The 18,707-nt window shown below is 56.3% G+C and overlaps 2 protein-coding genes across 2 annotated transcripts; both read right to left on the reverse strand.

Annotated features, from left to right (window-relative positions):
• Positions 1–472: 472 nt before the first annotated feature.
• Positions 473–4,024, reverse strand: MPV17L2 (MPV17 mitochondrial inner membrane protein like 2). Its single transcript, XM_048496363.1, has 4 exons — positions 3,831–4,024; positions 2,320–2,396; positions 1,428–1,556; positions 473–908 (listed from the first exon to the last, which is right to left on the reverse strand). Exons 1-4 carry the CDS (start codon positions 3,994–3,996, stop codon positions 837–839), a joined length of 444 nt encoding a protein of 147 aa, XP_048352320.1. The 5' UTR covers positions 3,997–4,024; the 3' UTR covers positions 473–836.
• Positions 4,025–7,427: 3,403 nt separating this feature from the next.
• Positions 7,428–8,062, reverse strand: RAB3A (RAB3A, member RAS oncogene family). The gene is made up of 2 exons (XM_048496364.1): positions 7,810–8,062; positions 7,428–7,569 (listed from the first exon to the last, which is right to left on the reverse strand). The coding sequence occupies exons 1-2, from the start codon at positions 8,035–8,037 to the stop codon at positions 7,447–7,449; spliced, it is 351 nt and encodes a 116-aa protein (XP_048352321.1). The 5' UTR covers positions 8,038–8,062; the 3' UTR covers positions 7,428–7,446.
• Between the last annotated feature and the right edge of the window lie 10,645 nt (positions 8,063–18,707).

Genomic DNA, 18,707 nt, shown 5'->3' on the forward strand with positions numbered 1-18,707 from the left:
TGGCCATGCTGGCAAAGGCTGATGGGAATTGTAGTCCATAACATCTGGAGTGCCAAAGGTTCACCACCACGGATCCTAGACTGCTTCAAGCTTGGGATGCTTCAGCTGTGTAGGTAGAAGCTTTCCTTCCAGGAGAAGAAGGGCTTCGACTAGAACAGGGGCCTGCAACCTGCGGCTCTGTAGATGTTCATGGCCAATCGGCCAAGCTGGCAGGGGCTGATGGGATTTGTAGTCCATGAACATATGGAGAGCTGCAGGTTGCAAACCCCAGGACTAGAAGGTCCCATCTCTGAAGAGATAAAACTGCTGAGATTATATGCTGAGAACGATCTGCTTGGGTGACGAAGAAGCTCCAAACCTGATCTTAGTATGTAGTGTGTGTGTGTGTAGGTGCGTCCCCTCCTCCGTCCCGTGCGCACCAATGCACAACTCAGGCTGGAGGGATCAATCAAAAATGTCCTCACACAATGAAAAAAGCAAATCACGTTTGTCTTTAATTCGGAAAAGCAAAGATTTGGCACATCTGACCGACCTCCCACATCCACCCACATCTATCCACAAATAAATTAAGTCACAAAAGGCAGAATTAAGTGGACCCCAACTTGATTCAATCCACACCCCATCTGGGCCTGGAGAGAGACCCCCTCCTTCCAGACCACAGCTGGACAGTTCCTGCTGCCTGGGAGACTGGAGGGCGTATTGGCCTTCCCCCCTCCTTTCCCAGTTGGCTGTCCCTGCTGGCTTGACTCCAGTTTCGGCCCTGCTTTGATTCAGTTTTGGAGTGTAGCGCAGCCCAAATCCCTTCCTGAATGCGGCTGCGGGGCTTGTGACATGCTTCAGCTGGTGGTTTGGATCTCCATGGCACAGGGTGCGGAATCCTCCTCCAGGATGAGCGGCGGCTGTTTAGGCTTCAGAAAAGGTGAGAGGGGGGAAAAACTGACAATCACAGCCAGGTGGTGCCACGTGCTCCCCCCGCCCCCCCTTTGGGAACGTCTGCTTTAAGAACAAAATGATGGCGGAGCTGCATCTCAGGGGCAGGGGAAACCGCCATGTTTAGAGGCAGTCTACCTTACTGTAACACATGCTGGGCAGAATTCCACCACGGGGCAGGTCTTGCCTGTGGACTTCCAGGAAGCCCCCGGTTGGCCACAGCTGAAACCAGGATGCCAAACGGCAACCTTTTTCCAAGCTGGCACTTGCGCCTACACTGCAAGGGACGGTGGTGGCAACTGGCGGAGAGGGATTCTCCTCCTTCCTGCGGCTTCAGCCAAGAGGGAGCAGTCTCTAACCTACGGCTCGCTCGCTCTGTTGCCCATTAACTCAGTCTACTTGGCTGGACTAGCAGTGATCAGCAAGGAAGTGTTTTTGGCTCCCGAGCCTCGCCCCGCCGGCCCCCAGCCCTCGTGCTTCTGACAGCCCCCACTCACGCGGTGTTTGAGGTAGGAGAGGTAGGTATCCCAGCCAAGCGTGATGACGTTCATGTAGATCACCCGGTACTTCGGAGGAAGGTACAAGAAGTTGATCAGCTGCGCTGGGGGCCAGATACACCAGTCCATCTGCAGAACAAGGGGAGAGCAGGTCAGCGGCCCCCCAGGGTGGAAGGGAGCAGGAAGGGGGAGAAGAAGAAGAAGAAGAGTTTGGATTTATATCTCCCCTTTCTCTCCTGCAGGAGACTCAAAGGGGCTGACAATCTCCTTGCCCTTCCCCCCTCACAACAAACACCCTGTGAGGTAGGTGAGGCTGAGAGAACTCCGAGAAGCTGTGATTAGCCCAAGGTCACCCAGCTGGTGTGTGTTGGAATGCACAAGCTAATCTAGTTCCCCAGAGAAGCCTCCACAGCTCAGGCGGCAGAGCTGATATAAGGCAAAGGCAGAAACATCAACTCAGTAATTAAAGGAGAAGTGCCCCATTGTAGCTCAATATGGCCAGAGGCTCTGCGAGGTAGAAGCAGCAACGTCAGAGGGGGACGTGGGGCACTTTCGCACGTGCAGAATAATGCACTTTCAATCCACTTTCACTATTGTTTGCAAGTGGATTTTGCTATTTCGTACAGTAAAATCCAGATGCAAAGTGCACTGGAAATCCACCTGTACGTGCACAGTGTAGAATTGACTGTTAGAAGAAGAGTTGGATTTATATCCCCCCTTTCTCTCCTGCAGGAGACTCAAAGAGGCTGACAATCTCCTTGCCCTTCCCCCCTCCAGGCTAATCTGAATCCCCCAAATAAGCCTCCACAACTCAAGCGGCAGAGCAGGGAATCAAACCCGGTTCCTCCAGATTAGATAACATGAGCTCTTAACCTCCTACGCCACTGCTGACCTTGTAGAACTCCCAGAAGTTGTCCTCCAGGTCCTGCCAGCTGTGAGCCAGAGTTTGTCCTTCCAGGGAACCCATCCCTTCAGGAAAGAGAGAGGGGAGGTCAGAGCCAGGACGGAGGCATCTCACAACAACAAACCCTTTGCCTCCAGCGGCAGGGCTGGTCATAAATACCAAATACATGCAAACAAAAGAAACACTTCCTGCAGCAGCGTTTTTTTTTTTAAACTGCCGTGACATTTGCCGTTTCCCAGTTGTCTGATGCAGATGCCGGTTCTTGCAACAAGTTACTCGAATTTGTTCCTCAGTCTACAAGTTCACACGTGAGTTCTTTAAGAACCCTCCAGTGTGGGCCACCCTGTGCTCGGAGGTTTGAGTTTGTTAACTTGCCCACCTGGTCCTAGACCAGTGATGGCGAACCTTTTTGAGACCGAGTGCCCAAATTGCAACCCAAAACCCACTTATTTATCGCAAAGTGCCAACATGGCAATTTAACCTGAATACTGAGGTTTCAGTATGGAAAAAACAGTTGGTTCCGAGGCATGCGTTACTTGGGAGTAAGCTTGGTAGTAGTCAGTGGCTTTGAAGCAACCGTGCAACTCTTCCAATGGGTGAATCACGACCCTAGGAGGGTTTACTCAGAAGCAAGCCCCATTGCCAGCAACTGGGCTTACTCCCAGGTAAAGGATCACACTTTTCTTCTTTGCATGAAAATCAGTGGGGTTTAACAGCACTTAACAGGGTTACCTACACTGCTTCCCCAAAATTAGGTCTTAGGTTTAATGCTAATAATCAAGCCCAGCAGCCCAGCCCAGCCTAGATGTGTGTGTGGAGGGGTGGGGGTGACTCTGTGCGTGCCCACAGAGAGGGCTCTGAGTGCCACCTCTGGCACCTGTGCCATAGGTTCGCCACCACTGTCCTAGACCATGTTCTCGTCCCCTCAGTTTGACACTGTTCTTTAGCTGCCCTTCCTAAAACAAACAGCCCCAGGATGGCATATCTGCCCAGCGCTTCCACAAGGCTAAAAGAGCTGGCATCTGAAGGAATTATTCCTCAGGCATCCAAAGGCCCAACAGCCTCCCCAGCCGGAAAACACTAGAAGAGTTTGGATTTATATCTCCCCTTTCTCTCCTGTAGGAGACTCAAAGGGGCTGACAATCTCCTTGCCCTTCCCCCCTCACAACAATCACCCTGTGAGGTGGGTGGGGCTGAGAGAGCTCCGAGAAGCTGTGACTAGCCCAAGGTCACCCAGCTGGCGTGTGTTGGAATGCACAAGCTAATCTAGTTCCCCAGATAAGCCTCCACAGCTCAGGTGGCAGAGCTGGGAATCAAACCCGGTTGCTCCAGATTAGAGTGCACGTGCTCTTAACCACTATGGCACTCCTGCTCCCTACTACTCACTACTAAATCGGCAGGGCTGGGGTTTTTCAGCCCCTATAAAGGAAAGCTCTTTTTTGTCCTGGAACAACCCAAAGTGGAGGATGCTGACCGTGGCGGGGTGTGGCTCCTCTTACCTATGAAATACCAGACTCCCAGGACGGGAGAGGCCACTATCTGGTCAATGAAGACCTTCTTCAGCACAGATCGGATCCCGCGAAGCCCGGCAGCGGGGAAGGCCCGGTCCAGCCAGAGGTACCAGTAGTGCATCAGGGGCCCCATGCTGCAGCCCACGGCGAACATCCGCACTGCAGGAGAAGCAGCCCGGTCAGTGCCCCTCCGGCTGCAGAACGTCCCCAGGAGCGTGCCTGGGCAAACCCTGAAATTGAACCCCCCCCTCCCAACATCCCAGCTTTGCAAAGGGGAGGGCAGCAGGGGGGCTGAGAAGGTGGGGAGGGTTTTTTGAATCTCCATAGGCACCCCTCCGTTTGCAAAGCTGGATCCAATGAAGGAATTAAGTTAAAGACAATGGCAGGTTTTGCAGCATAGTGGGAGGGGGGGCATGGTGGCCTGTGCGCCTCCAGGTAACTGGTGCCTAAGGCCTGCCCCCCCTTATGGCCGCAGTGAGCAGTGGCGTACCTGCCTAGGGGCAGGAGGTATCCCATGTCCCCGGGCACCCCCCATTTGGTCACGTGGGGGGGGTGTGCCAACATTTCAGGGTCGTTTGTGTGTTTTTAATTTTTAAAATGTTTTTTAGGTTTCGGCCTGCAGGGGGTGCATTTGTAGGGCTAGCGGCACCAACATTTCAGGGTACCATCCAGATACTGTCCTGATGATACCACCCAAATTTGGTGATGTTTGGTTCAGGGGCAGCAAAGTTATGGACCCCCAAAAGGGGTGCCCCATCCCCATTATTTTCAATGGGAGCTAACAGGAGATGGGGGCTACCCATTTGAGGGACCATAACTTTGGTCCCCCTGAACGTCACTTCATCAAACTTGGGTGGCATCATAAGAATAGTTACCAGATGATACCCTGAAATTTTGGTGTCACAAGCTTTAAAAATACACCCCTTCCAGGCACCCCAAGAAATTTGCCCAAGATTCTTTGTTTTGCAGTGACTTTGCTCCATTGTAGCCAATGGGGAATTTCTGAGTGTGTAGGCAGGCTGCACATTTTTGAAGATAGAGACATCAGACTTTCAGGGTGGCTCCAGGAGGCCCTCCTGGTAATAGCATCCAGGTTTGGAGACCTTTGCTTCTGGGGGTTCAATTCTGGGGGTTCAGGTATTGTCCCCGGGCGCCAGTTTGCCTAGGTACACCCCTGGGGAGACTCTGCCAGTCAGTAGAAGCACATCTGCCACAGACCCCACGGCGCAGCCAGTCCTTTCCCACTCATGACCCACCGACCCACCAGAGGGCTCAATCAAGTGTGGCCTAACTGTGATTGTTGCCAGCCCAAGAAAGGCACCTGAATTCCACCTTCAGGCTACCTTTCCTGGATGCCCAGAATCAAGCGCACCCATGCAGAGGAAGGGGTGCGCCCAGATCCATTCGTTCGGGTTATCTGCCCAAAAGAAGAGAGAAAGAGATTTCAAGGAACCCCTCCAAAGGAAGAGAGAAGAAAAAGAATTGGATTTATATCCCCCCCTTTCTCTCCTGTAGGAGACTCAGAGGGGCTGACAAACTCCTTTCCCTTCCCGCCTCACAACAAACACCCTGTGAGGTAGGTGGGGCTGAGAGAGCTCCGAAGAATTGTGACTAGCCCAAGGTTACCCAACTGGCATGTGTGGGAGTGCACAGGCTAATCTGTAAATTCCCCAGATAGGCCAAAATGAAGGGCAGATGAACTACAGCAGTGTTGGCGAACCTATGGCACGGGTGACAGAGGTGGCACTCAGAACTCATGCACAGAGTTCATCATGTGGGAGGGGGGTGGAAAATCACCCCCCCCCCCACACACACACATCTAGGCTGGCCTGGACATGATCCTTTACCTGGAAGTAAGCTCGGTTGCTGGCAATGGGGCTTGCTTCTGAGTAAACCCTCCTAGGATCGTGATTCACCCATTTGAAGCGTTGCACGGTTGCTTCACCAAGCTTACTCCTGAGTAACGCGTGCCTTGGAGCCAACCGTTTTTTCTAAACTAAAACCTCAGTATTCAGGTTAAATTGCTGTGTTGGCACTTTGCGATAAATAAGTGGGTTGCAATTTGGGCACTCGGTCTCAAAAAGGTTCGCCATCACTGTAGTGATGAAGTTGGACTTATTAAATGAGATCCCTGTTGGATGTTAGATGAAGAATGAGGCAGTGCCGGTCTTGTGTGTATCTTGAAGTTAAGAGCAGACTAATTAAGGTGAGTATTTTAATCGTTTTACTATTCTATTAATTTATATTGGTATTCTGTAATTGTGTATACCGTGTTTCCCCCAAAATAAGACAGGGTCTTATATTAGTTTTTGCACCAAAAGATGCATTAGGGCTTATATTCGGGGAAATACGGTACGTTCACAATTCCTTAAGGCGGGCTCTCGACAGCCCCGTTGCTTCCCTGTCACATGTGATGCAGGCTGCATCCTCATTGGCAGGGAGCACCCTGCTGGATCACACCATTCTGATCTGTAACTACTAGTAGGGCTTATTTTTGGAGTAGGGCTTATATTTTAAACCTCCTCCCAAAATCGTGAAAAATCATGGTAGGGCTTATTTTCGGGGTAGGTTTTATTTTCGGGGAAACACGGTACTGTATACGTGTCGTGAGTCGCTCTGAGCCCGGCCTTTGGCTGGGGTTGGGCAGGATAAACATCCAAATAAAGAAATCTGTCTGTCCTGTTCTGTCGCCATCTTCCACCACCTGGTGAAAAGGGGGGGGGGGTTGTTTTGTTTGGCGTTCCCTCAATGAGCTCTCCTTCCTAACCAAGGTTTTTAAGTTTTGTGTGTGTTTTAACTGTTTTTAATTGTTTTAACGATGTGTGCTGGGTGGTTGATTTTAATGTTTTTTTCAGTGTCATATTTTATCATGGATGCTTTAAATTGTGGATGACTCGGCGGCCCTGTTAAGGGCAGAAATGTGGGCTGCAAACTTTGTACATAAATAAGTAAGTAAATACATTTCAACATGCTCTGCAGGCCCAGCAGCCCGTCCTAAAGCGCTGGCTTCTTCTAAGCTTGTTGGCCGTTTCCCCCTTCGCATTCACGGCCACTTCTGCTCCCACCCCCACAAAGAACATAAGAACATAAGAACAAGCCAGCTGGATCAGACCAGAGTCCATCTAGTCCAGCTCTCTGCTACTCGCAGTGGCCCACCAGGTGCCTTTGGGAGCTCACCTGCAGGATGTGAAAGCAATGGCCTTCTGCGGCTGTTGCTCCCGATCACCTGGTCTGTTAAGGCCTTTGCAATGTCAGATCAAAGAGGATCAAGATTGGTAGCCATAAATCGACTTCTCCTCCATCAATCTGTCCAAGCCCTTTTTAAAGCTATCCAGGTTAGTGGCCATCACCACCTCCTGTGGCAGCATATTCCAAACACCAGTCACACGTTGCATGAAGAAGTGTTTCCTTTTATTAGTCCTAATTCTTCCCCCCAGCATTTTCAATGAATGCCCCCTGGTTCTAGTATTGTGAGAAAGAGGGAAAAATGTCTCTCTGTCAACATTTTCTACCCCATACATAATTTTATAGACTTCAATCGTATCCCCCCTCAGCCGTCTCCTCTCCAAACTAAAGAGCCCCAAACGCCGCAGCCCAACGGAACTCACCAATCCTGGACAGCATTGAATGACTCTTCATTGGTGATGTCATACATCAGAATGAAGCCCATGGCACCCCGGTAATAGGCAGTGGTGATGGTCCGGTACCGTTCTTGACCCGCCGTATCCTGGAAAACGGCAAGGGGGAGAAACTATTTTTGTTTGCTCATTTATAAAGCCTGCTTTTTAGTCTGAGCGACCGTCCCATCAAATCCATCGCTTCGCCAGTCGCCCAGCTAAGACAGACTGAAGGTCTGACTCCCATCTTTTGTCTTGATTGCAGCCAGACCCAAAACAAATGTCCCCCGAGCGCATTCTCTCTGCAATCTATACAAAGCCACCCCTCCAAGGTAGGACGGCCGCCTCACCCAGATCTGCAGCTTAATGCGCTTGTCGTTGCGGTAGATGGTCTTCACTTTGAAGTCGATGCCGACGGTACTGACAAAGGCTGGTGTGAACGAGTCGTCGGCATAGCGGAAGAGGAAGGATGTCTTGCCCACGCTGCTGTTGCCAATGATTAGGATTTTAAACATATAGTCGAAGTTCTGGTCAGAGGACTCTTTCTGGCCGTAGCGAGCGTCTGTCGCAGAAGCCATCTGGAAATGGGAGGAGGGAAAGCCATTAGGCCGAGCGACCGGAGATGTTAGTACTTCCAGAAATTCTGAAGCTGGAGGGGGACAGAGCTGTCTCTCCCACAACTCCCCCCCCCCCCCAGAAATTCTGGGCAAAATTGAAATATATGCAACATTTACTTTCCTACTGAACTTACATACCCTGTTTCCCTGAACATAAGACATCCCCTGAAAATAAGACGCAGTAGAGGTTTTTCTGAAGTGCGAAATATAAGGCATCCCCCGAAAGTAAGACGTAGCAAAGTTTTTGTTTGGAAGCATGCCCGATGAACAGAACACAGGAAAATAAGACATCCCCTGAAAATAAGACATAGCGCATCTTTGGGAGCAAAAATTAATATAAGACACTGTCTTATTTTCAGGGAAACACAGTAACAGAACAAATGCATCATTTACCTTAGCAGGTAAGACTGTACTGTGACATATTCATGGGATTTAAAAGTAGAAATGTCTTCATTTTCTCTATGAAAAGTTTACCTAATACTTGAGACAAGTTTATCTAATACTTGAGAAAGAGGCAAAAAGCTGTCCTCTCTGCTACCTTAGAACACACATCTTAATTTTTGCCATCTAAAAGACAGGAAAAAACACAACCGCAAGAAAGAAAACTAATTCTGGAGTGAACAAAAACTGGACAGAAACACTCTCACACAGTCACAATAGGTAGGACTGCCAGAATATTTGGTTATTAATTAACACTAGTAGTGATAACATGAAACACTTTAAAGACAGATAATCACTGACATGATTATTGTACATTAACTGTTGCGAGCATTTGCATTGCTACAATATTTTCAAGATTTTGTCTGTGTCTACAGTATACACAGGAACAATAATTTAATATTGTAGACTATGTTGCATAAAAACTTTCATACTACTTTGAGCAAAATCTTGTCCATTTCATTAATTCCAAAAGGGGAGAAAATCTTATGTTTTTTTCCAGAGAACCCCAAAATGTCCTAATTTTTTTCATTTGAAATATTTCTCAGATTTCAAAATATTTCTCAGATTTCAAAAAGAGTGGTTGTGGTGGGTTTTCCGGGCTGTGTGGCTGTGGTCTGGTAGATCTTGTTCCTAACGTTTCACCTGAATCTATGGCTGCCATCTTCAGAGGTGTATCGCAGAGAAAAGTCTGTTTCACAAACAGTGAAAAGTAAAACAGACTTTTCTCTGGCTCATTCCGCACCTGCAGAATAATGCATTTTCAAACTGCTTTCAGTGCTCTTTGAAGCTGTGCGGAATAGCAAAATCCACTTGCAAACAGTTGTGAAAGTGGTTTGAAAATTCATTATTTTACATGTGCGGAAGGGGCCTCTGTGATACACCTCTGAAGATGCCAGCCACAGATGCAGGCGAAACAAGATCTACCAGACCACGGCCACACAGTCCGGAAAACCCACGAGAACCAGTTGAATCCGGCCATGAAAGTCTTCAACAACACATTTCATAGGAGGTTTTTTCACAGCGCATTGGTCTCCAAAAATCAATGTTTTGTGGTTTTTCCATTAGGAAGACTGAAAAGAAATCCGGGGGGGGGGGGAATGGTGTGTGTGTGTGGGGGGGGGGGCGGTTTGCCTTCACATCTCAGACTTGTATCTGTACAAGGGGGAAACTGGTCAAGAAAAATGGCTGGGCAAATATTTATACATAGTTCATGTGAAAAAAATAACATCTACACTCACTGGCAGCGAAATGATGTGAGATTGCTGCAAAAGTCACATACATCGATTGTGGCAAAAGTCACATACATCGAGACTGCCCATGGGTAAAATGTCAAACCTCTTTGAGAGGTTTGGTGTGACAGAAACAGGTGGCCTTCGGGACCAACCAACAGCCAGACATTTTTCACAGACTGGAAGGTTTTTGGAGTACTGTCAGGGGGATGTTATCTGGATGATGGAGATGCATTCCCAAATTGATGTAACTCAGACCTGGGCATTATACGGCCCGCGGGCCACATCCGGCCCGCCGGATGACCCTGACTGGCCCCCCTGCCTTTTGGCCTGGTCCTCCACAATATTTTCTCTTTCTTATGCGGCCCCATGGAAAAAATAATTGCCCACCCCTGATGTAACTGATTGAAATAACAAATCAACGCTGCTCGAAAAGGTATACGTAACCAGTTTGCTACATGTAACCACTGCCATCTGTGCATTCTTTCCTTGATCTCTACTTTATGGCTTCACAGACTTTGTGGGAAACTAGGCTTCCCCTGGCACCTCTGTCGCATGAGAAAAGAATTACATCCGTTATCTCGCGGGGCAGGGTGCCAGGTGGCTCTCTTGCGATCTGCTGCCGACCTTGGGGCGGTCTCGACTTCAAAGGCTGTTTTTCACACATTCTTGAGAAACCGGAAGGGGGGCTTTCCGTGGGAAATAAAGGGGACTGTGGATGCCAGCTTTTTCAGAGCTGGCTTTATTTATTTTATTTATTTATTTTATTGAATTTCTATACCGCCCTTCCCCAAAGGGCTCAGGGCGGTGTCCATCAAGTATATAAAACAGTTAAAATCCATTCCGCATTCGTCCCAGTTAAAACCATATATAAATTATAAAAATTCAAATGGCGATTAAAATTGTTTCCCCTTCCCCATTCTTGTACCCACGGAGGCCAGATATTTGTCACAGAAGTGTGGTGTTATCCCGGCTGGCCAAATGCCTGGCGGAACAGGTCCGTTTTACAGGCCCTGCGGAAATTCTGTATGTCCCGCAGGGCCCTGATTTCACCTGGGAGCCTGTTCCACCAGGTAGGGGCCAGGGCCGTAAAAGCCCTGGCCCTTGTGGAGGCCAGCCGGACCACTTTGGGCCCTTGGATCCAAAGACGGTCTTTTCAGGAGCGGGCGGACCACTGCCTCTTTAAGCCGACCAGGGAAAACTCCTTACGGGAGCTGTTGACTATATCCAACAGGTGGCTCCGAAGCTCCTCCCTGCTGGCTTTCACCAACCAGGAAGGGCACGGGTCAAAAGGACAAGTGCCAAGTATGGTGCTTCGATACCTCATTAATAAATGCTGCTGGTCGATACTTCAGCGTCTATTTATTGGCTTAAGGGTTCGAGACCTAACCAGTACCAAATGTACATTCTGACTTGACTCTAACAGGGTGCATAAGGTGACTTACAGAAGTGGGCTTGTGAATGCAAAACTCCCCTTGAATGAGGCGTTTTGTATTCAGCACCTGCAGGCGCAAAGGGGAATGTTTCTGGAAATGTTGAAGCCTTTGGGGGGGGGGGGCTCATCTCCTCCTCCTCCGCCCTCCTCCTTCCCCTTTTACGTTCTGGGCCCTTAATTTTTTAAGGGGCCCTCAGCTCTCTGGGTTTGTTTTTTTTCCAGGGTGGGTTTATGACATTTTATGAAGTTGTACGCTGGACGCCGCTGTAATCTTGTTTAATTACCGTATATACTCGTGTATAAGTCGACCCGCATATAAGTCGAGGCACCTAATTTTACCACAAAAAACTGGGAAAACTTATTGACTCGCGTATAAGTCGAGGGTGGGAAATGCAGCATCAATTGAGGCATCAGTAGGTTAAATGTTTTTGAATATTTATTTCAAAGAAAAACAGTAAACTGGCTCTGTAAGTGGAAAAGAGGGTCAACAAGAACAATATGGTATCAACAATAACTTTAAAAGTACAAAAACCTTAGCTCAACCAGCAACCAAGCTAAAACACAAGAGTTAAAATCCTTCAAAACTGGATTCCTCATCATCATCTGTATGTCCAAATGTAATCCAACTTAGATTTTAAGAGGGATATTATCAGAAATGAAAAATCTACTATTAGCTTCCATTGTAAACAATGGGGGATGGGGCATCCCCTTTGGGGGTCAATAACTTTGGACCCTCTGAACCAAACTTCACCAAACCTGGCTGGTCTCATCAGGAGAGTCTTCTGAGGGTACCCTGAAATTTTGGTGCCTCTAGCATAAAAACTGCACCCCCTGCTGGCTGGCAAAGTAAAAACACAAAAAAAATTTAATGACCCGCATATAAGTCGAGGGGAGCTTTTTCAGCATTAAAAATGTGCTGAAAAATTCGACTTATACATGAGTATGTACGGCAGCTGTTTTAACTGGGTTTTAATGTGATTGTTTGGTACTATGATGTTCACCGCCCAGAGCCCTTTGGGGGAGGGGCGGTATATAAAATTGATTATAAATAAATAAAATAAATCTTCCAGTGCAAGTGTGTGTTTTTTCCAGAGAAAAAAGGAATTTTGTAAAGCTCTCCTATGAAATCTAAATCCGTTTTGCTTCTTGGACTACATAGAACACATCGTTTATAATATTAATTGGTGCGGTACTTACTCAAATCATAGAATTATAGGGTTGAAAGAGACCACCAGGGGCCATCAAGTCCAACCCCCTCCCAGGCAGGAACACACAATCAAAGAACATCCTGACAGATGGCCATCCAAAGAAGGAGACTCCATCACCCTCCGAGGCAGTGAATTCCACTGCCCAACAGCCTTGACTATTAGGAAGTTCTTCCTAATGTTTAGCTGGAATCTCTTTTCTTGTACTTTGAAGCCGTTACTCCTGGTTCTAACCTCTGGAGCAGCAGATAACAAGCATGCGCTGTCTTCAACATGACATCTCTTCAAATATTTATCGTATCACCCTTTACCCTTCTCTTCTCCAGACTAAACATACCCAACCTGCTCCTCACAGGGCTTGGAGTCCAGACCTTTTACCTCTGGACCCATTACAGCACGTCAATATCCTTCTTGAATTGTGGTGCCCAGAACTGGACACAGTGTTCCAGGTGAGGTTTGACCAATGCAGAATAGAGTGATAGTGGCACTATTACCTGAGCCGTTCGGGGGAGGACGGTATACAAATTAAATATCAAATCAATTTTAAAAAAAATCAAATTATGTCCTTCGATTTAGACATTATACTCATATCCATGCAGCCCAGAATCACATTGGCTTTCTTGGCTGCCACATCACGCTGCTGGCTCATGTCCAGTTTTTGGTCTACTAAGACGCCCAGATCCGTTTCACATGTCCTGTTGTCAAGCCAGGTGTCACCCATCCTATATCTGTGCATTTCATTTTTTTCTGCCTAAGTGTAATATCTTACAAGTATCAGTGCTGAAATATATGTTGCTGGTTTTGGCCAGCTCTCCAATCTGTCCAGGGCATGTTGACTTCTGACCTTGTCCTCTGGGGTACTAGCTACCCCTCCTGCTTTGGTGTCATCTGCAAATTTGATTAGCACACCCTCTAGTCCATCATCTAAGTCAGTGATGGCGAACCTTTTGGAGACCTAGTGCCCAAATTGCAACCCAAACCCCACTTATTTATCGCAAAGTGCCAACCCGGCAATTTAACCTGAATGCTGAGGTTTTCGTTTAGAAAAACCGATTGGCTCCCTCTTCCTCCGCCCCACCCGCTCGAGCAGGGGCCAGCCTGCTCTAGCCTCCAGCAAGTCCCACGCGCACTGCTCTGTGACTCTCTAGCATCTCTGCCTCCTCTGCCCCCACCCCCCCCGGCAGCAGCCACCCGGAACACAGGCACCAGGCCCGCCAGCTGAGTCCTCCCTGCTCACTGCGGTGCGCGCACGTCATGCTCTGTGGCCCAGGCCAGCCTAGGTGTGTGTGTGGGTGTGATTTTTTGCCCCCCACATAACAAACTCTGTGTTCGCGTGCCCACAGAGAGGGCTCCGAGTGCCACCTCTGGCCACCATCACTGATCTAAGTTATTGATAAAAAAATATTGAGTAGTGCTGGGCATCCCACGAATCACTTCTCTCCACGATGAAGATGAGCCATTGGTGAGCACCCTTTGAGTTTGTTTGGTCAATCAGTTACAAATGCATCTAACAGTAACACTGTCTAGCCCACATTTTACTAGTTGGCTTGCAAGAATGTCATGGGGAACCTTGTCAAAAGCCTTACCGAAATCAAGATATGCTACACCCACAACATTCCTTTCATCTACCAAGCTTGTCATTCTATCAAAAAGAGAGATAAGATTAGTCTGGAATGACTTGTTTTTGAGAAACTCATGTTGACTTTTGGACTGCTTGCAGTCTGTTTAATGGTCTGCCATAGAATCTTTCCTGGTACTGATCTTAGGTTGACTGGGTGGTCATTGTTTGGGTCCACTCCCCCCCCCCTTTTTTTGAAAATGAGGACAACATTTGATCTCCTCCAGTCTGCTGGGACTTCTCTTGTTCTCCAGGAGTTCTCAAAGATTATTTCAAGTGGTTGGGGGATTACTTTTGCCAGTTACTTTTAAGGAAACAACAACCGAATGGAAAACTCCTGGTGTCCTTTTACCGCTGTGCTATAGAGAGTGTCTTAACCGACTGCATCTGTGTATGGTTCTCCAGTTGCACAGTGGCAGATAGGAAGGCGCTCCAAAGGGTGATCACTACTGCACAGAGGATTATCGGCTGCCCTCTCCCCTCCTTGGAAGAACTCTATAATTCCCGAAGCCTAAAAAAAAGCCCAAAATATTCTGAGACACCCATCTCATCCAGCACACTCTCTTTTTGAACTGTTACCATCCAGAAGACGATACAGGTCTATCAAAACTAGGACAAAGAGGCTTAGAGATAGCTTCTACTCTAGAGCTGTGGCTATGCTAAACTCTGCGGCTTCATGTTGATGTGTTTGGGGCTGTGTAGGGAAGGGGAAAGTGAGGATGGGGTATGAGTCTGAAATTGTGTGAATTGAGGAATGCTGCTGTAAATTTCATTGTGCGTGCACAATGACAATAACATGCTTATGCTTCTTTTAATACCCTGGAGATCTGAGTTCATTTAATTTGGCCAGGTATTTCATCACTACGTGGGAGGCATTCTTCCGCTGGTTAAATAGGAAGGAGGTGGATTTTATCAAATCTAAACTTTCATCAGAATTGGAATCCCTGCAAGGGGGTCGCAATTCCGGTCTCCGGAGTTCTACTCTACGGAGACAGGTGGCAGCTCCATCTACTGTGTTGCTCAGGTATGGCAAGGTATGCCTTTCTAGGTATCCAGACACTCAGTGATTCATCAAGGGAGCATCCCGGATGGATTCACCTCCCTCTCATCATTTCCCCAATTGGCCATGCTGACAGGGGCTGATGGGAATTGTAGTCCATGAACATCTGGAGAGCCGCAGGTTGAAGATCCCAGCATGGAACCTCCATAAAGTCCCATGATGCCCCCCTCCCCCCAGCCAATCAGAGACATCTCACTACGCTGGCTAAGGATGGACGATCTTTCCGGTGGCCTTCATGTCGGCACGAAGGGTTCTGGAGTGATGGGTCCTTTCCACCAGGACTGAATTCTGAACCTTTCATGAGGCCGAAGTGGAGCTTCCCCCACCCCCCCCCCCCCCCACCCCCCCCCCCCCCCACCCCCCCCCCCCCCCACCCCCCCCCCCCCCCACCCCCCCCCCCCCCCACCCCCCCCCCCCCCCACCCCCCCCCCCCCCCACCCCCCCCCCCCCCCACCCCCCCCCCCCCCCACCCCCCCCCCCCCCCACCCCCCCCCCCCCCCACCCCCCCCCCCCCCCACCCCCCCCCCCCCCCACCCCCCCCCCCCCCCACCCCCCCCCCCCCCCACCCCCCCCCCCCCCCACCCCCCCCCCCCCCCACCCCCCCCCCCCCCCACCCCCCCCCCCCCCCACCCCCCCCCCCCCCCACCCCCCCCCCCCCCCACCCCCCCCCCCCCCCACCCCCCCCCCCCCCCACCCCCCCCCCCCCCCACCCCCCCCCCCCCCCACCCCCCCCCCCCCCCACCCCCCCCCCCCCCCACCCCCCCCCCCCCCCACCCCCCCCCCCCCCCACCCCCCCCCCCCCCCACCCCCCCCCCCCCCCACCCCCCCCCCCCCCCACCCCCCCCCCCCCCCACCCCCCCCCCCCCCCACCCCCCCCCCCCCCCACCCCCCCCCCCCCCCACCCCCCCCCCCCCCCACCCCCCCCCCCCCCCACCCCCCCCCCCCCCCACCCCCCCCCCCCCCCACCCCCCCCCCCCCCCACCCCCCCCCCCCCCCACCCCCCCCCCCCCCCACCCCCCCCCCCCCCCACCCCCCCCCCCCCCCACCCCCCCCCCCCCCCACCCCCCCCCCCCCCCACCCCCCCCCCCCCCCACCCCCCCCCCCCCCCACCCCCCCCCCCCCCCACCCCCCCCCCCCCCCACCCCCCCCCCCCCCCACCCCCCCCCCCCCCCACCCCCCCCCCCCCCCACCCCCCCCCCCCCCCACCCCCCCCCCCCCCCACCCCCCCCCCCCCCCACCCCCCCCCCCCCCCACCCCCCCCCCCCCCCACCCCCCCCCCCCCCCACCCCCCCCCCCCCCCACCCCCCCCCCCCCCCACCCCCCCCCCCCCCCACCCCCCCCCCCCCCCACCCCCCCCCCCCCCCACCCCCCCCCCCCCCCACCCCCCCCCCCCCCCACCCCCCCCCCCCCCCACCCCCCCCCCCCCCCACCCCCCCCCCCCCCCACCCCCCCCCCCCCCCACCCCCCCCCCCCCCCACCCCCCCCCCCCCCCACCCCCCCCCCCCCCCACCCCCCCCCCCCCCCACCCCCCCCCCCCCCCACCCCCCCCCCCCCCCACCCCCCCCCCCCCCCACCCCCCCCCCCCCCCACCCCCCCCCCCCCCCACCCCCCCCCCCCCCCACCCCCCCCCCCCCCCACCCCCCCCCCCCCCCACCCCCCCCCCCCCCCACCCCCCCCCCCCCCCACCCCCCCCCCCCCCCACCCCCCCCCCCCCCCACCCCCCCCCCCCCCCACCCCCCCCCCCCCCCACCCCCCCCCCCCCCCACCCCCCCCCCCCCCCACCCCCCCCCCCCCCCACCCCCCCCCCCCCCCACCCCCCCCCCCCCCCACCCCCCCCCCCCCCCACCCCCCCCCCCCCCCACCCCCCCCCCCCCCCACCCCCCCCCCCCCCCACCCCCCCCCCCCCCCACCCCCCCCCCCCCCCACCCCCCCCCCCCCCCACCCCCCCCCCCCCCCACCCCCCCCCCCCCCCACCCCCCCCCCCCCCCACCCCCCCCCCCCCCCACCCCCCCCCCCCCCCACCCCCCCCCCCCCCCACCCCCCCCCCCCCCCACCCCCCCCCCCCCCCACCCCCCCCCCCCCCCACCCCCCCCCCCCCCCACCCCCCCCCCCCCCCACCCCCCCCCCCCCCCACCCCCCCCCCCCCCCACCCCCCCCCCCCCCCACCCCCCCCCCCCCCCACCCCCCCCCCCCCCCACCCCCCCCCCCCCCCACCCCCCCCCCCCCCCACCCCCCCCCCCCCCCACCCCCCCCCCCCCCCACCCCCCCCCCCCCCCACCCCCCCCCCCCCCCACCCCCCCCCCCCCCCACCCCCCCCCCCCCCCACCCCCCCCCCCCCCCACCCCCCCCCCCCCCCACCCCCCCCCCCCCCCACCCCCCCCCCCCCCCACCCCCCCCCCCCCCCACCCCCCCCCCCCCCCACCCCCCCCCCCCCCCACCCCCCCCCCCCCCCACCCCCCCCCCCCCCCACCCCCCCCCCCCCCCACCCCCCCCCCCCCCCACCCCCCCCCCCCCCCACCCCCCCCCCCCCCCACCCCCCCCCCCCCCCACCCCCCCCCCCCCCCACCCCCCCCCCCCCCCACCCCCCCCCCCCCCCACCCCCCCCCCCCCCCACCCCCCCCCCCCCCCACCCCCCCCCCCCCCCACCCCCCCCCCCCCCCACCCCCCCCCCCCCCCACCCCCCCCCCCCCCCACCCCCCCCCCCCCCCACCCCCCCCCCCCCCCACCCCCCCCCCCCCCCACCCCCCCCCCCCCCCACCCCCCCCCCCCCCCACCCCCCCCCCCCCCCACCCCCCCCCCCCCCCACCCCCCCCCCCCCCCACCCCCCCCCCCCCCCACCCCCCCCCCCCCCCACCCCCCCCCCCCCCCACCCCCCCCCCCCCCCACCCCCCCCCCCCCCCACCCCCCCCCCCCCCCACCCCCCCCCCCCCCCACCCCCCCCCCCCCCCACCCCCCCCCCCCCCCACCCCCCCCCCCCCCCACCCCCCCCCCCCCCCACCCCCCCCCCCCCCCACCCCCCCCCCCCCCCACCCCCCCCCCCCCCCACCCCCCCCCCCCCCCACCCCCCCCCCCCCCCACCCCCCCCCCCCCCCACCCCCCCCCCCCCCCACCCCCCCCCCCCCCCACCCCCCCCCCCCCCCACCCCCCCCCCCCCCCACCCCCCCCCCCCCCCACCCCCCCCCCCCCCCACCCCCCCCCCCCCCCACCCCCCCCCCCCCCCACCCCCCCCCCCCCCCACCCCCCCCCCCCCCCACCCCCCCCCCCCCCCACCCCCCCCCCCCCCCACCCCCCCCCCCCCCCACCCCCCCCCCCCCCCACCCCCCCCCCCCCCCACCCCCCCCCCCCCCCACCCCCCCCCCCCCCCACCCCCCCCCCCCCCCACCCCCCCCCCCCCCCACCCCCCCCCCCCCCCACCCCCCCCCCCCCCCACCCCCCCCCCCCCCCACCCCCCCCCCCCCCCACCCCCCCCCCCCCCCACCCCCCCCCCCCCCCACCCCCCCCCCCCCCCACCCCCCCCCCCCCCCACCCCCCCCCCCCCCCACCCCCCCCCCCCCCCACCCCCCCCCCCCCCCACCCCCCCCCCCCCCCACCCCCCCCCCCCCCCACCCCCCCCCCCCCCCACCCCCCCCCCCCCCCACCCCCC

Source organism: Sphaerodactylus townsendi, linkage group LG05, assembly GCF_021028975.2.
Source record: "Sphaerodactylus townsendi isolate TG3544 linkage group LG05, MPM_Stown_v2.3, whole genome shotgun sequence".
Classification (NCBI taxonomy): domain Eukaryota; kingdom Metazoa; phylum Chordata; class Lepidosauria; order Squamata; family Sphaerodactylidae; genus Sphaerodactylus; species Sphaerodactylus townsendi.

What these genes read in the sequence shown, in the direction of transcription:
- MPV17L2 (XM_048496363.1), bottom strand. Translation starts at nt 3,996, where the DNA reads ATGTTCGCCGTGGGCTGCAGCATGGGGCCCCTGATGCACTACTGGTAC. An exon ending in ACTTCTGGGAGTTCTACAAG is followed by an intron (nt 1,557 to 2,319) that starts GTCAGCAGTGGC and finishes CTTGTTCTGCAG; the next exon opens with ATGGACTGGTGTATCTGGCC. An exon ending in TCTCCTACCTCAAACACCGC is followed by an intron (nt 909 to 1,427) that starts GTGAGTGGGGGC and finishes CCTTTTCTGAAG; the next exon opens with CCTAAACAGCCGCCGCTCAT.
- RAB3A (XM_048496364.1), bottom strand. Translation starts at nt 8,037, where the DNA reads ATGGCTTCTGCGACAGACGCTCGCTACGGCCAGAAAGAGTCCTCTGAC. An exon ending in GCATTAAGCTGCAGATCTGG is followed by an intron (nt 7,570 to 7,809) that starts GTGAGGCGGCCG and finishes GCCGTTTTCCAG; the next exon opens with GATACGGCGGGTCAAGAACG.